Raw genomic sequence first — 16,200 nt, forward strand, 5'->3', positions numbered from 1 at the left:
TCGAACACCAAAAGGATTTAAAATTGAAATTTTCGATGAATTTTCGTCACCAAATTCTCCAAAAGAAAACCGTATTTTTGCGTTTTTGTCGCTTACACATCTTATAAAAAATGGGTGGAATGAAATTTCTCAAACAGATAAACAAAGAATTGATAATCGATTTCCTTTTTATCAAAGACAAGATATAATGGATGACAATCTATGTCAAATTATTGCCGAAACGGTTGCATCATATATGTTGTATGCGAGTAACATAAGTACAATCATAAGTTTTATGCAAAATTCATCAAATTCAACCACAGAAAATTTCATGGCCTATCTTGTGACAGAAATAATTACTGGGATCTTTCAACCAAAGTTCCCTCAACAAAGAATTAATTTCTTATCCAAATATCTTGAATCGAATATTTTAAATTTCTTAGTTTTATTCATAATTTCACCTTTAGTTAAAAATAAATCCATTGTTTGCTTGCAATGTATGGCTCAAATTCATGAGTATTCACCAGCAATTATAAGAATGTTTTTATCAATTCCCGAATCAGATGATTTTTATGCAACTCTTGCTTCAACTCTTTGGGTTCCAAGCAACGTAAATTATGTTCTTCCAATTTTTGAATCAATTTTTGATTTTTCTCCTTTTCTTCCGAAGACTTATAGCACAATTATATCCACACTAGATCATTTCAAAAATGATTATCTACTTCTTTTTTTAACATCTGCACTTCCTAGTTCTTCTGCATTAGATTTTGTATATCAAATGAATAACTTATCTTTGAGAATTCCAATACTTTTTCAAGTAATGGACTTGATGCCTTTCGCTGACTTATTTCCATTCTTCGAAATCATTTATTTTTTACTTCATTCCACATCTCCTTCAACCGTCAGTGAAGTCATCGATGAATTTATCGTCTTTCTCAAAAAGCTTAATTTGAGAGAATCCCCACAATTCCATCAACTTTTTCAGGCACAACGTCTCTCGATTTTTGAATGGTGTTTTTCTCTTTTGGCGCAAGATTTTACGACATTTCCTGGCTCAATATTTGATTTTCATTGGACTGTAAATAATATACGTCATACCATTCTTGATTTAATCCTAAGTATTATCAAACTTTATGATGGAATTCATATAATTCCGCAACTTATTCAATCGATAGTACTTAATGGTGTTGAATCAGCTTCATTTGAAATCATATTAACAATATTATTGCCAATACTAACTGATCCCACTCCAGAAATTATAAATTATATTCAAACGCCATCCAAAGAAGTCACAAATTTTCTTTTATCATCATTATCACATTATACATTACAGCAACAAAATTCAATTTGTAAACTTCTAATCAAATTAATTCCATATTTACAATTCACAGATTCCGAAATCAACAATTTCTACACATGTTTAACAAATCTCTTTTTAGATGAAACGCCATTATGTAATGAATCATTCTCACGTTATTACAACGAATTCACGAAACATTTTTTACCGCGAATCCAATTACCAATTGACCGATTTCAACGTATAACGAAAAACGACACAAATTATTGGAACGTAATGACAATGTTAGCGCAACTTGGAATAAATGTTGGCGATCATGCGCCTCTTGAAAGCACTCGTAATGAGCTTTTATGGTTTACGCATGACTTTAACTTAAATAATTCTTCGTTTAAAGTAGTGAACAAACGACTTACAAAGCCACTTGAAATACTTTCGAATGTATCAATCGATGCATTAAACCCGAAAATCACTTTAGAAATATTTAATTTAATTGTAGCAACTAATAATATTTTGGTTGATTTCATTAGTGACCAAAGAATTAACCCGGCACAACATTTGAATCTAATGGCTTTGTTTTGTCCTGCTTTTACTCATTTTGCTGTCCAACGTATCGACTTGTTCATTAATGTTGCTGTTCCACAATTGAAAATTCCAAACGTTCTTCACCCGTCGACCGTTATGTGGGGCTCAAAAATTGTGTTAAAAGTGATGGAGGTTATCAACGATCATAACCCCTTGAATCCATTTATTGAATGCATTGTGGTGAAATTCACTGGAATTGTAAAGGATGCCCCTGAAAATGAAGCGGTTGTTCGGAAAATGAAAGTTATCGTTGCTGAGCTATGCAAATATTTAACAAATAATTTGATCATTTGTGAATGTTTAAGTATGTGCTTGAGATCAGATGATAGTAAAGTATTAACAAGTACAATGAAAACTATCGAAGTGAAAGGTATTGATGTGATCGCAATGATTTGGCCAATTTTGGTTTCTAAGAAAGAGACACAGTTTGTGGAAAGACTTGCAACAATGCTTCATGGAATATATGAAAAGAATGGAAGGAATTGCGACGTGTTTAGAGTGTTACCGCAGAACGAGAAATATACTGTGGATATGCTACAAAAACAATTTGAAACTGCTGTAGCTGCCAAAAAACAAAGAAGAGCACTGAGGAACTTCATTATGTCGTTTTAGAGTAGAAATAAATTTAAAAAATATGTTTGTTTTGTTATGAAAGTATAATAAAATATAAATATATTAAGATGTTTCTATGGAATTGTTAAAATAAGTGATGAAGCAACTAAACTTGAAAATGAAGGGAAAATAGAAGGAGCGAACGGAAAGAACTTTTGGCTAAAGCGCAAGAAAACGAAAACAAATTTGCTCAAAAAGAGATTGGATGATGAGATCGAAAATTTGGAAAAGAAAAAGAAAAAAGAACTCGAAAGAGCATTTATAAAATTTATGATCATGGAACCAATTAATATTAAAAATTTTAATTAGTCCCTTTTTCATTTTAAAACAAATTTTAAATAAAACAAAAAAATATTTTTAGCATTAATATCAATTACTTTTTGCTCAATAAGTAATTTAACTATTTCTATACTCCCATTTATAGATGCTCTAATAAGTGCTGTTTTAATGATTTTTAACTTGTGTCCGTTTTGGTGTAAATGAACAAACCAAAGTGAACTTAAAATTAAAATTTGTATTTATATAAAAGCTATTAATTAACTTATATTCTTATCAATATGCCATTTTGTTCCATGATGTTACTATGATGAAATCACTTTCTTCATTCATACTTTTAGTTTAAAATAGTGAAAGGATATATGAAAGAAAACATCTTGATAAGAATTGTTCATTTTTCATGATTATTTTTCTTAAAGTATAAAAAATTTTTTTACATAATTTAGATACATTTTATTTAATACTTTAAAAATCCGAGTCCTCTTGCTCAATTACAAAAAATTTATATTACACAATGTTATTTCCGATTTTTACAATGAACTAACGAGCGTTTAATAACACAATTTCTATAATTTTAACACAAAAAATCTGATGAGCGTAGACGTTAAACATGTTTAAAATCAATTTTTATATTTTCACTTATGAAAACAAATAAAATTTCAGAGAAAAAGTTTTTTTATGACTAATTCCATAATTAATGATTTATTATTACCTGTGGGCATTCACATGAAGTAACCCGGGACTTTATCGTTTGGCACAGTTCTCAAATGCTGTGGCACGGCCTCAAATATCTTAAAATCATAGTTCAAATTCTCATCTATAGCCATAATCGACGCCTTATTTCCAGATCTATACATATAATTTGGCGCCGACCAAACGGTCACAAGTTGATTATCTCTAAAGTGCCATTGATAGCCCTCCATTTGTAGCTGGTGGGCACGCGCTATGAACTTTAGGCGATTGTTATGACAAAATTCTTTGGTCGGTCGAACTCCAAATAAATATCCGGCACCTCGCAAATTAGTTCCCCAGCCATCAATATCGTCGGGATCACTCCAACACATATCAGAGATGGGTCCATTGGTTGGAATTTCTTGGCGGCGTTCAAATAATGCAACTTGATCAACTAATTTAATCGATGGACTTAAACCTCCATGTACGCAGAAGATTTGGTTGTCTATAAGGGCTGCAATGGGTAACATGTCAAATAATTCATTGCACATTTTCCATGGTCCTACATGTCCAAAATGAAATAGACTTTCTTCATAAAAACCATATAATGTATTAACTTGTCGGCATTCATGGTTTCCTCGAAGCATGTAAAATCGGTCAGGATATTTAACTTTATATGATAAAAGTAATGCAAAGGTTTCGACTGAATAATAACCACGATCTACATAGTCGCCTAAAAAGAGATATTTAGTTTCGGGCGGATCTCCACCAATTTCAAAGAGACGAAGGACATCATAAAATTGGCCATGAACATCACCACAAATAGTAATAGGTGTATTGATACTAAGAAGTGTTCCTTCTTGGAAAAAGATTTCAGTAGCCTTCTTGCATAGTTCTACAAAATCTTTCTCTTCAAACGGCTGATGGTTTTTGAGATTGCTGATGAGTTTATCGATATCGAAGCTCATTTCTTTGGCGGCCACCGATCAAAATTGCTTCAAAAGCAAAACCGATAACGTTAAACAATTGAAAAATTCACTCTCAAAACTTCGATTTTTTGCAAATTCCACCATCGCATTATTTCACATCCTTACCAAATTACAGTTCGAACATTTTGCACTATAGCTTTATCAATTAAACAAAAATCCAAACGAAATTTCATGTAACATATCGATAATTAACAACTTCATTAAACATTAACAAATCATTTAAAAAAACAATTTGAATTTTATTTAATCGCAAGAGACAAAACACAAACAATTACAAATTTAATTAATAAAAAGAGATCACGGACAAATCCAAGTGATGACGCGCATAAACCATACAAAAGTTATCATGGCGACCGTTTATCTCGAAACGGTTTTAGATAACCGGCCACTTTATCTTTCTAAATGCCTACAAAGCAGACATTCCAAGGATTCTTTAAAGATGGAACACGTTACTTCAACGGCACAGATGAAGTTCTTCTTCGTAATATTGATGCTGTTGTAGATCTTAGTGAATTAACACGAACATCACTTGGACCGAATGGGATGAAGAAAATCATCAAGAATCACTTCGGCAAACTTTATGTCACTGGTGATGCAGCCACAATCCTTAAAGAAGCCGAAGTACAACATCCAGCGGCTAAAATGTTAGTTTCAGCATCACAAATGCAAGCCGAACAAATCGGCGATGGAACAAATCTTGTTCTTGTATTTGCAGGTGAATGTCTTTCACGTGCAGCCGAACTTGTTCGTGCAGGAATTAATACCAAAGATATTGTTGCTGGTTACCAAGCAGCTTTAGCCAAAGCACTTGAGATTTTACCAACACTTACACTCAACAAGCAAATAGATCTTATGAACCAAGACAATGTAGCAGAGGCATTAAAGACATCTCTTTCATCACATCAATTTCTCGATGCAGACCATCTTTCGAAACTTGTTGCATCCGCATGTATCAATGCCAACCAACGCGCAGGAGTTAAATTCTCAGTTGATAATGTCCGTGTTGCAAAAGCACTTGGCGGATCAGTCAATGACTCATATTTTGTTAAAGGATTTGTTGTCCAACGAGAAGTAATGGGAACAATTCGTCGTATGGAGAATTGTAACATTGCTGTATATTCGACATCATTTGATTTACCCGAATCGGACACAAAAATGCAAACCATCTTTACAAATGGTGAAGAAATGACCAAATTTAACTTATCAAAGGAACAACGAATGAATGAAATTGTTTCATCAATCGCAGAGAAAGGTATTAATGTTGTTGTTTGCCAATCAAAGATTACTGAATTAGCGATGCATTATTTGGAACAACATAAAATAATGGCGTTACAACTTCCATCGAATTGGGATATTAGAAGATTATGTCGAGCAGTTAGAGCTATTCCATTATTACGTATTGCTCCGCCAACAGAAGATGAAATTGGTCATTGTCCACTTGTCGAAGTTACTGAAGTCGGATCAACGCCATTAGTTTCATTCATTGCTGATGGAGGCGTTTCCACAATAGTCATTCGAGGTGCGACGCCGAATGTTATGGAAGATGTCGAAAGATCTATTGAAGACGCTGTTAATAGTTATTTGGTAATGACAGAATACCCACAGTTAGTTGCAGGCGCAGGTGCGTGCGAAATGGAATTATCGACGCAAATCGCAAAATGGGCTGAAAGTAGACCTGGAATGGATCAATACGGCGCAAGGAAATTCGCAGAAGCTTTGGAAGTAGTGCCAAAAACGATCGCAGAAAATTCGGGACTAAAGATATCAGAGTTTATGGCGAAGCTCAGAGCCGCACATAATAAGGGCGAGAAGAACGCTGGCGTGGATGTTGTGGAGTTAAAGGTCGAAGACGCAGAGAAAATGGGTGTGTATGACATAGCTCATGTGAAGGAATGGGCTTTGAAGTTCGCTATAGAGGTTGTTGTAACTATTTTACGCGTTGATCAGATTTGTATGGCTAAGCCAGCAAATGGACCGGCGCCAAGATCACCAGAGGCAAGAGACATTGACTAAAGACAAATTAAATTAAATCCATTTTGGTGTCATCTCAGATTAGTTATTTCATTTTGATTTTTTATTGACTTTAAGACGTCTGAAGCACGCGCCACAGTGGGCGCCACACATCTGGGCAATGAAGGCTTGTGATTGATACTTTATGGCTTATTCTTGTCTCTCCGCACTATTTTTCAATCGCGCAGGAATCGACGGCCGTTGTGTCACTGGAAGATTACCAGAAGGCGGACATGTATGGAATTGGCTTGAACTTGCTGGTGATTGGTACGCTTACGATAGCACAGGATCTTCAGAAAGATTCTTCATAATGGGAATTAATACGACTTTTCATACTTCAATATATTCATATACTAAGGGTCAATTAGATTATACTCTTCCAGTTAGTGTTGAGCTTTATCAATATAAAGCATATTTATCTGATCCACCGAAAGGTATGCCAGTTTTATATCAAAAAGAAGCAACAGATTCTGGTAGAATTGGATCGAATCTTAAGTGGATATTAGAAAATGGACTTCTTACTATTAAAGGAAATGGAGAAATGCGTGATTTGGAAAACGAAACACTTGTTCCATGGAAGAATTTCACTGGTAATATTACAAATCTTGAGATTGAAGAAGGTGTTACATCTATTAGAGCTTATGCATTTTATAATGTTAAGGGTCTTACATACGAAAATTGCACGGATAAATTGGATTCAATTAAAATAATTGGTGAAAAGGCATTTTCTGATATGGAGAATGTTCTTCAAGTTTTAAAAGAGAAAGGGTTAAAGACAATCGATGATTTAAAGTTTTTAGAAGAAAATGCTAAAACTGAAATTTTTATAAAATACAAATATCAAATGCAACCTCACAAAAACAATTAAATGAAATTCTTAAAGATGCAAAAAATAAATTAAATGAAAATGAAAAATCACAAAAAACAAATGCAAAGAATAAAATTAATCAATTAACTTTTCTTGGAAGTGATTTAATTAAAGATTATGAAGAAGAAATCGATCAAGCAACAGATATTGAAGCAATTAATAAAATTGTTGAAAAAGCGCAATCACAAAACGAAGAATTAGAAACGAATAAAAAACAATTAGCAAAAGAAGAAATCCAAAAGTTGGAAAAATTGGGCGATTTGCAAAAAGAGTATATCGAAAGATTAAATAAGGCTCAAACAGAACAAGAACTTAATCAAATTTTAGAAGAAGCGAAAGCTAAAAATGAAGAAATAAATTTTAAACAAAATAAATAAATATCTTTATCATTAATATCAATTCCTTCTTGTTCAAGAAGTATTTTAACTATTTCGGTGTAACCAAATTCAGATGCACAAATAAGTGCTGTTTCAAATAATTCCCAAATAAAAATTTTAAAATATTAAATTATTGTAAAAAATATTATATTAAACAAATAAATATTTTTAGCATTAATATCAATTCCTTCTTGATTTAAAAGATATTCAACGAGTTCAATGTTCCCTAATTCGGGAGAGTATGCAAAAATATTTTTTGGAATTGTATTTTCTTTCAGAAAATACTTAATGAGATAAAGATTTCCAATTTTTACCATATTATTGAGAATATTTTCATTTATTTTCATTCCATTTTTCTGTAAAAACATAAAAACTTCAATGTTCCAAAACATAATACATAGAGAGCCTAATTTTTCTATATCATCAATTTCGACAATTTTATTTTCATAAGGATATTTAAAAATATCATTTCGATGAAATTCAATTGCTGTTTCATATGCATCTTTAAATGATGAATGATTTTGTTCACATAAATGAATAATTTCTTCATTTCCACCTGCAATTGCATATTTACCTGTGTTTTCTACTTTAGCACCATTCATAAGTAAATATTTAAAACATTTAATTGAAGAAAAAATGCTGCATAATCAATTAATGAGACATTTTCTTCATTAATAAATGAACATCTTTCATAAAGTGATGGTTTAATTGTTTGATTAAAATCAAATTTTGGTTGTGATGTTATTTCTTGAAGTTTTTCAATTTCATCATTTCGAATTATTTTTGCAATTTCATTTGGATTATGTCCTTCTTTGATTAATTTCTTATGAAGTTCCCATTCATTCTTTGATAATTCTTCATAATTAGCAATGATTTGGTTAAAAGAGCTAAAATTTTTTTGTTTATAAATTTCTTCTTTAGACATATAATGGATAAAATATGGATTTTTCTCATCTTACAATATTTTTAGATCAAGAATATTATTTTCATACATTTTCAAAAGTGGATAATATAATTTTTGCTCGTAAATTCCTGTGTAATTTGGATCGAGGTCAATAAATTTTGCAAAAAGAAGAAAATTAGTAAAAACATCAAAAATTTTAGATTTGACTTTATTGGTTTCTTGAAATTTTTCAATTTCTTTCATAAAATTCAAATATATATCGAAATCATTCTTTTCAATAAAAATACAGATAATAACATAATGACTCATAACGGCATTAAATGAATATGGATAACTATAATCAAATATGGAAATAATTGATTGAGCTGCTTGAGAAATATTTTCTTTATTTAAACCAAATATGATTTGTTGAATTGATTTAATGATTTTCATTTCTTTTGTTCCTGGTTTTTGATTGTTTTCTTGTAAGTTACTCTTTTTCTCCAACATGAAACAAAAAATAATGTCAGTTTTAACTCCCCCTCAAATCAATTTGCCACACGTCATCTCATATAAATAGATTTTATCAAAGGGCTATGAAATGTAAAGGGAAATAGGCTGAGAAAAAAAATTATTACGTTTACAAGCTATCATTTATTTATGGTAATCTTTAATTAAAAAATTTCTTGAGTGTGAAAGCAAAAATTTTTTATAGACATTATAAAGCATTAATTTAATTATAATTTTTTTTCATTCTTTGTGTGGAATATATAATATAACAATGTAAAGTTAATAGAGCAAATGCAAGTATTGCTTTCTATTCTAGAATTAATAATACAACTACTGAAAGTCTTAAACCTACACATCATATGTAAATAAGGTGCTCCCCAACCTGATACTGGTATCTTTAAAGCGGAGTCTAAAAAAAAACATAAATTTTCAAAATAATTTTTAAATATAAAATCTCATAAATGTAAGTATTATAACAATAATAGATCTTTAATAAATAATAAAACTTTTATTGAGGAGTTACAAGATTTATAACAAAATAAATAATATTACGACAAAAATGTCACTCATAAAAAAAAGTAAATACAATAAGCGATGGTTTACATAGCAACATATTAAAAGTTAATTTATCTTCATAATGTTTTATATGTTACGCTGAAAGTTGTTTTTCTTTATCCTGAGGACAACTACAAAACGGACACAAAATAAGAATTACATCCAGTACAAATGAAATGACATATAAATAAAAGAACGCTTCGATGCTTGAGTGATATTTATTACATGTTTCTTTATCAAATCGCAATGCTTGTGTTTGGATATTTCTGATGCTTGAACACTTATTTGGTGCTGAATAAGCAAAATAGCATATATCTGATGATAAATTGAATAATAGAATTAAAAATAATATAATTAAATAAATGTGGTATATCCTACCAGGGATTTTTTGACGGATTTTGATTGGAATAATCAAGAAAATTATAATAAAAAAGGCAAGAACAATTGGTGACACCCATGAAATAGTAGTCATAACATATAAAATATACAAGTTGTAACTAATGTTTTCAGAATCTATTGAGTAATCATATCTAATTTTACTCCAATGAATTCCAGACAAAATAGTAAATGCAATGCAACAAATGATAATTACTAAAATAAGTATAAAAATAATAACAAAATATGAAAGAAAAATAGCGCTTTCAGTAGGTGAAAATGTAATACTCATTTCGAAAAAAAACTTTGAACATATCTGAAGAAATCACTTTTCATGTCAAACAAACTTTATCAAAAAAAATTGATAGTAGGCTTATGTTAAGCAATGAACACAAATTCCAAGGATTTGTAAAACATGAGTCCTATTATGCTTTGTTGCAAAAAATTCTTATCAAAAGTATTTTTTTTTATCATAATATCCAATATGAATTTCAAGAATAAATACTGTTTTAAAACAAAATAATTTTTAAATCTCATTTTGAAATACTGTCAATATTTTAAATGTACTAGGCAATTTTATATCAAAGAAAATGTTAGTGAACATTTATTTTGTCATGTACTCCAAGTGTGTTATTTTCATCCATGTTAAAAGTAATTTTTTGTGTTTCCGACAAGTAAACTTCAAAGCAATTTTTTACAGATGCTAAGAAAGAAGAAAAAATTGATCTTTTATTAAAACTTACTTACATATGCAAGTGTATATTTCGTCACTAAAACATATTCAACAAAAAATCAGAAATTTTATTTACCAAATCGTGCATTCAGGGGTCATATTAAGTTTTTCCTGATAGAAATTCATCTTTTCTTCGGAAGGTGCCACTCCAAAATCGCCTTCTGAATACACTCTTATTAATTCTATCAAAGCGAATCGATCATTCTGCTTTGCGCCATTTTCCAAAATTTCCAAAATTCGTTCATTATTTGGTGGGTTTTCTTCTTTTAACAATTTTATAGCGACATCTAAAAATTGGAAATTTTGGTTATCGAACATAAATTGACATAACTCCAAAGCTCTTTTTTGGATTTTTGGCAACATTTCCCTTTCCCATTTGCATAAATTTTAATTAAAGTATCAATAACTTTATAGTAATTCATTTTAATTAATTCTTCACATATATCGACAGCTTTTTTGTACATTTTGTTCTATTCCATTACCATTTAAATATATTAATGCCATGTTATGCATTGCCATTGTGTCCCCCTTTCTTTCTTGCCATTTCGAAATATTCTAAAGCTTTCGGAATATTTTTCATTTCTTCATCTTGTGAATAAAGTACACCTAAATTATAAATTGCATTTAAATGTCCTTTTTTAGCAGCAGCTTCATAATACTCGGATGCTTTATTTAAATCCTTTTCGACTCCTTTTCCATAATGATACATAACACCTAAATTAGTTAATGCTTGAACATGGTTATTACTTGCTGCTTTTTGATATAATTCTAAAGATTTCTTTTTATTTTTTAGGTATTCCTTCACCTTTTTGATACATTAAAGCTAAGTTATAAGTACAATCATCATCACCTAATTCAGAACCTTTTTCATAATAATATAATGATTTATAAGGATCTTTTTCCCTATAAATTTCAGCTAATTTTTTCATCGAATTTAAATCACCTAATTCAGAAGCTTTCGTTAAAAGTTCGATTGATCTTTTCGTATTACGTGGCACAAAATGTCCTGGTGTATTAACTAGTAAATTTGCTAAGTTATACATTGAACGTGTATGATTTTTTAAGATTGCTTCTTCATAACATTCAACAGACCTTTGAATAAGACTCGTGTTCTTCCCAATATATTCATAATATTCTCCTAACGAACATAATGCATCAGGATTCTTAGTTTTGGCTGATTCAACTAAAATTCTTCCACATTTCCCTAAATCTGGTGGAATCTCTTTAACCATCGCGATAAAGCATCGCAAGTCTTATTGTGCAATTAAAATACCCTATTTTCTGATCCTGTTTCTAATAATTCAATTGCTTTTTGACAATCATAGGGAACATTTTCTCCACTTAAATATTGTAATGCAAGATTATATATAGAATGAGCAAAACCCTTTTGTGCTGATGTTTCGAGTAACTCAATACCACGTGGAATATTTTTTGGAACCCCATTACCTACAATATAAATCATCGCTAAATTAAACATAGCTGTAAGATCGTTATTTAAGACACATTTCTCATATAAGTTGACGGCTTTTGGGATATCAATTGGATTACCTCCCAAACCGATATGATAAATTTGTGCAAGATTAAATGATGCATCATTTATTCCTGCATCAGACCCTTTTTGGAAATATTCAATCGCTTTATTGATATCATGTTCAATACCTTCTCCTCTTAAGAATAAATTACCAAGCTCCATATATATTTGTGGATTTTCTTTTGCTTGTTCTTCAATTTGGGATAAGTTCTCTTTAATTTTAGAAAAATCAGTCATAAAATTTTGTTTGGCAAATCTTTTTTATTGAATAGTTTACATATAGGATTTCAGAATGTTGTGTGATGTGATGTTTGAATTGCTTCAAAATCTACTCAAACCGTTAAAAACAATGAAAAAGCCGATACATACCGTTAGTAAAGACGGACCATAAATAAAATGAAGAAGCAAAAACTATTAAATGATATCGAAATTCATCAATCAATCATGCAAACCCTCTTTAGGTTGGCTAAAACAAATATTATAGAATCAGCCAAAATTAATTCAAAAATTTTTGATGTATTTGAAGGTATACTTCTTTCTAAATATTCAGAAGAATCAAAGTATATTCTTTATTATCTTTTTGAAAATAAATTTCTTCAGAGTCCAAAGGTTGATTATAAAAGAACCAATGGATGTTTTGCACATCACATGACGCAAGAAGAAATTAATGAATATTATTGCTATGGAATTAAACAGTATATAAAAAAACATTATGAAGAACTTTCAAAGAATGATTGGGAACTTCATAAGAAATATATTGAAGAAGGACATAATCCAAATGAAATAACAAAAATAATTCGAGACGATGAAATTGAAAAACTTCAAGAAATATCATCACAAAATGATTTTGATTTTAATCAAATAATTGAACCATCAGTTTATGAAAGATGTGATTTTATTAATCAATATCGGATTACATTAATTGAATATGCAGCATTTTTTTCTTCAGTTAAATGTTTTAAATATTTACTTATGAATGGTGCAAAAGTGGAAAACACAGGTAAATATGCAGTTGCAGGTGGAAATGAAGAAATTATTCATTTATGTGAACAAAATCATTCATCATTTAAAGATGCATATGAAACAGCAATTAAATTTCATTGTAATGATATCTTTAAATATCTTTATGAAAACAAATTAGAAGATATCAAAAATTTGGAATTTTTAGGAAAGAAATGTATCAAATGGAACAACTATGAACTCTTTACATATTTGCAAAAAGAAGGAATGGAAATTAATGATGATATTATTAATGCAGCTGCAAGAATTGGAAATAAATATCTCACAAAATATTTTATGAAAGAGCATCACACTCCAAAAGATATTTTAGGTTATTCATCTAAATCAGGAAATATTGAACTTGTAAAATACATTTTAGATCAAGAAGGAACTGATATTAATGCTGAAGATATTCATTTGTTTTATTTGAAATTTATTTTAATAATTTGATATTTCAAAATAATATTTGGAAATTATTTCAAATATTTAATACAGCACTTATGTGGGCATCTGAAAAGGGTTATACAGAAATCGTTAAATTACTTCTTGAACAAGAAGGAATTGATATTAATGCTATAGATATTTTTTTATTTTATTTAAAATTTATTTTATTAATTTAATATTTCAAAATAATATTTGGAAATTATTTAAATTAAATAGTTCAGCACTTATTTGTGCATCTTGGAAAAGTCATATAGAAATAGTTAAATTACTTCTTGAACAAAAAGGAATTGATATTAATGTTCAAAATCTTTAGTTGTTTTGTTTAATATTTGTTTTGATAATTTGGAATTTCAAAATGACATTTGGAAATTATTTAAATTATTTTATACAGCACTTATTTGGGCATCTTCAACTGGTTGTATAGAAATCGTTAAATTACTTCTTGAACAAAAAGGAATTGATGTTAATGCTGAAAATATTTATATGTTTTGTTTTTTATTTATTTTAATAATTTTATATTTCAAAATAATATTTGGAAATTATTTAGAATACTTGAAACAGCACTTATTAAAGCATCTTATGAAGGTTATACAGAAATTGTTAAATTACTTCTTGAACAAGAAGGAATTGATATTAATTCTAAAGACATGTATTTGTTTTATTTGAAATTTATTTTAATAATTTGATATTTCAAAATAATATTTGGAAATTATTTCAAATATTTAATACAGCACTTATGTGGGCATCTGAAAAGGGTTATACAGAAATCGTTAAATTACTTCTTGAACAAGAAGGAATTGATATTAATGCTAAAAATATTTATTTGTTTTCTTTAGAATTTATTTTAATAATTTTATATTTCAAAATAATATTTGGAAATTATTTAAAATATTTAATACAGCACTTATATTAGCATCTTATAATGGTTTTATAGAAATTGTTAAATTACTTCTTGAACAAAAAGGAATTGATATTAATGCTAAAGATAATCACTTGTTTTGCTTAGAATTTATTTTAATAATATTGGATTTCAAAATATTATTTGGAAATTATTTAAATTCTTTAAAACAGTACTTATGAAAGCATCTTCAAGAGGTCATACTGAAATCGTTAAATTACTTCTTGAACAAGAAGGAATTGATAGTAATGCTAAAGATATTTATTTGTTTAATTTAGAATTTCTTTGAATAATTTAATGTTTCAAAATAATATTTGGAAATTATAACTATAAGTTTGTGAAGGATACTAAAGAATATATTGAATTAGATGAATTTATTGATGATTTCATTGAATTTATTAAAAAAGAAGCTATTGATAAATAAGTCAATTCTTCTGAAAACACCTTATATAAGTTTATTTTTGAAAAACAGCTACTGTAGTATTATCTATCATAGAAGTTATTTTTCTATATCTCATAAAAAATGCGTATTTGCGTTGTGCGTGGTAAAACCATAGCAATATGAAAGTCCCAAGATATAAGAGGAACCTAGAACATTGATTTTATAAAAATAATCCGTTAAATGTTATTATTTTTAAAACGCCTCATTAAAGTATACTATAAAAAAGAGGCCTATGAGATCTCGCTTAAACCCATATATCATCTAAATAAAAGGATAATCTTTCGAAAAACATTTCATTAAAGAATACTATTGAAAAGAGGGATACGCGGATTTGCGCATCGGTATAAATGAAGGTGTCAGGATCATGTCATCTTAATAATTTACTTATGAAAAACAGCTACTGTAGTATCACCTATAATAGAAGTTATCTTTCCAATAATCATACTATTTATTTTTGTTGTTATAACAGTATCATCATCAATAATACTACCATCATATATCACAATATCACCAATATTATGAATACTACTATCATCAACTTTAAAATAATAATCACCATGAGTAGCAAAATCTATAGTATTTTGATCAATAGAAATATCTTGTTTAATAGTATCATCAATTTGTAAAATTTCATTACTTCTATGTATAGCAACACAGATCCCAATAAATTCTTTATAATTACCACTACTTTTAACAGATGGTATACAGTTAGTAGAATCTGTTGTAGAAATATATTTATAAGTTCCATTTTCATTAATTAATTTATATACATTACCTGTTATAAACACTGGCTTTCCAATAGTAAAATTATCAATATTTTCATTATTTTCAATAGGAGCGTTATGAGTTATTGTTTTATTAATCTGTCCACCACCATTTACTGAAATATATGCTTTTCTATAATTTGAATCTGATATATGCCAAAACGCTAAATGATCTTCATAAGAAGCTATTCTCCAAGCATATTCACCGGGTGCTTCATAAGAATCATTTTGATAAATGAAATCTAACAATCTTCCAGTTCTTAATACAGCATTTCGATAAGGCACTATTTCACTTAGTTTATGAGTGTGTCCATTTACTGAGAAAAAACTTACATTAATATAGTTAATAGAATTACAATTTATATTGCCATTATTTCCATTATGACTGATATTACCATCATTAT

At 29.0% G+C, this 16,200-nt stretch overlaps 6 protein-coding genes across 6 annotated transcripts; 3 read left to right on the plus strand and 3 right to left on the minus strand.

Annotated features, from left to right (window-relative positions):
• Window positions 1-1,840: 1,840 nt before the first annotated feature.
• Window positions 1,841-2,470, plus strand: GO595_005781 (uncharacterized protein; the record flags this gene model as incomplete). Its single annotated transcript, XM_067919061.1, has 1 exon — window positions 1,841-2,470. The coding sequence occupies one exon, from the start codon at window positions 1,841-1,843 to the stop codon at window positions 2,468-2,470; it is 630 nt and encodes a 209-aa protein (XP_067773817.1).
• Window positions 2,471-3,468: 998 nt separating this feature from the next.
• GO595_005782 (Serine/threonine-protein phosphatase ppe1) lies at window positions 3,469-4,386 on the minus strand (the record flags this gene model as incomplete). The annotated part of the gene is made up of 1 exon (XM_067919062.1): window positions 3,469-4,386. The coding sequence occupies one exon, from the start codon at window positions 4,384-4,386 to the stop codon at window positions 3,469-3,471; it is 918 nt and encodes a 305-aa protein (XP_067773818.1).
• Window positions 4,387-4,809: 423 nt separating this feature from the next.
• On the plus strand, window positions 4,810-6,420 carry GO595_005783 (T-complex protein 1 subunit theta; the record flags this gene model as incomplete). Its single annotated transcript, XM_067919064.1, has 1 exon — window positions 4,810-6,420. The coding sequence occupies one exon, from the start codon at window positions 4,810-4,812 to the stop codon at window positions 6,418-6,420; it is 1,611 nt and encodes a 536-aa protein (XP_067773819.1).
• Window positions 6,421-6,562: 142 nt separating this feature from the next.
• Window positions 6,563-7,285, plus strand: GO595_005784 (leucine-rich repeat protein; the record flags this gene model as incomplete). Its single annotated transcript, XM_067919065.1, has 1 exon — window positions 6,563-7,285. One exon carries the CDS (start codon window positions 6,563-6,565, stop codon window positions 7,283-7,285), a length of 723 nt encoding a protein of 240 aa, XP_067773820.1.
• Window positions 7,286-11,500: 4,215 nt separating this feature from the next.
• Window positions 11,501-11,950, minus strand: GO595_005785 (putative beta-lactamase hcpC precursor; the record flags this gene model as incomplete). Its single annotated transcript, XM_067919066.1, has 1 exon — window positions 11,501-11,950. The coding sequence occupies one exon, from the start codon at window positions 11,948-11,950 to the stop codon at window positions 11,501-11,503; it is 450 nt and encodes a 149-aa protein (XP_067773821.1).
• A 32-nt stretch (window positions 11,951-11,982) lies between these two features.
• GO595_005786 (sel1 repeat family protein) lies at window positions 11,983-12,486 on the minus strand (the record flags this gene model as incomplete). The annotated part of the gene is made up of 1 exon (XM_067919067.1): window positions 11,983-12,486. One exon carries the CDS (start codon window positions 12,484-12,486, stop codon window positions 11,983-11,985), a length of 504 nt encoding a protein of 167 aa, XP_067773822.1.
• Window positions 12,487-16,200: the final 3,714 nt, after the last annotated feature.

This window comes from Histomonas meleagridis (genome assembly GCF_020186115.1).
Source record: "Histomonas meleagridis strain 2922-C6/04-10x chromosome Unknown contig_4, whole genome shotgun sequence".
NCBI lineage: Eukaryota > Parabasalia > Tritrichomonadida > Dientamoebidae > Histomonas > Histomonas meleagridis.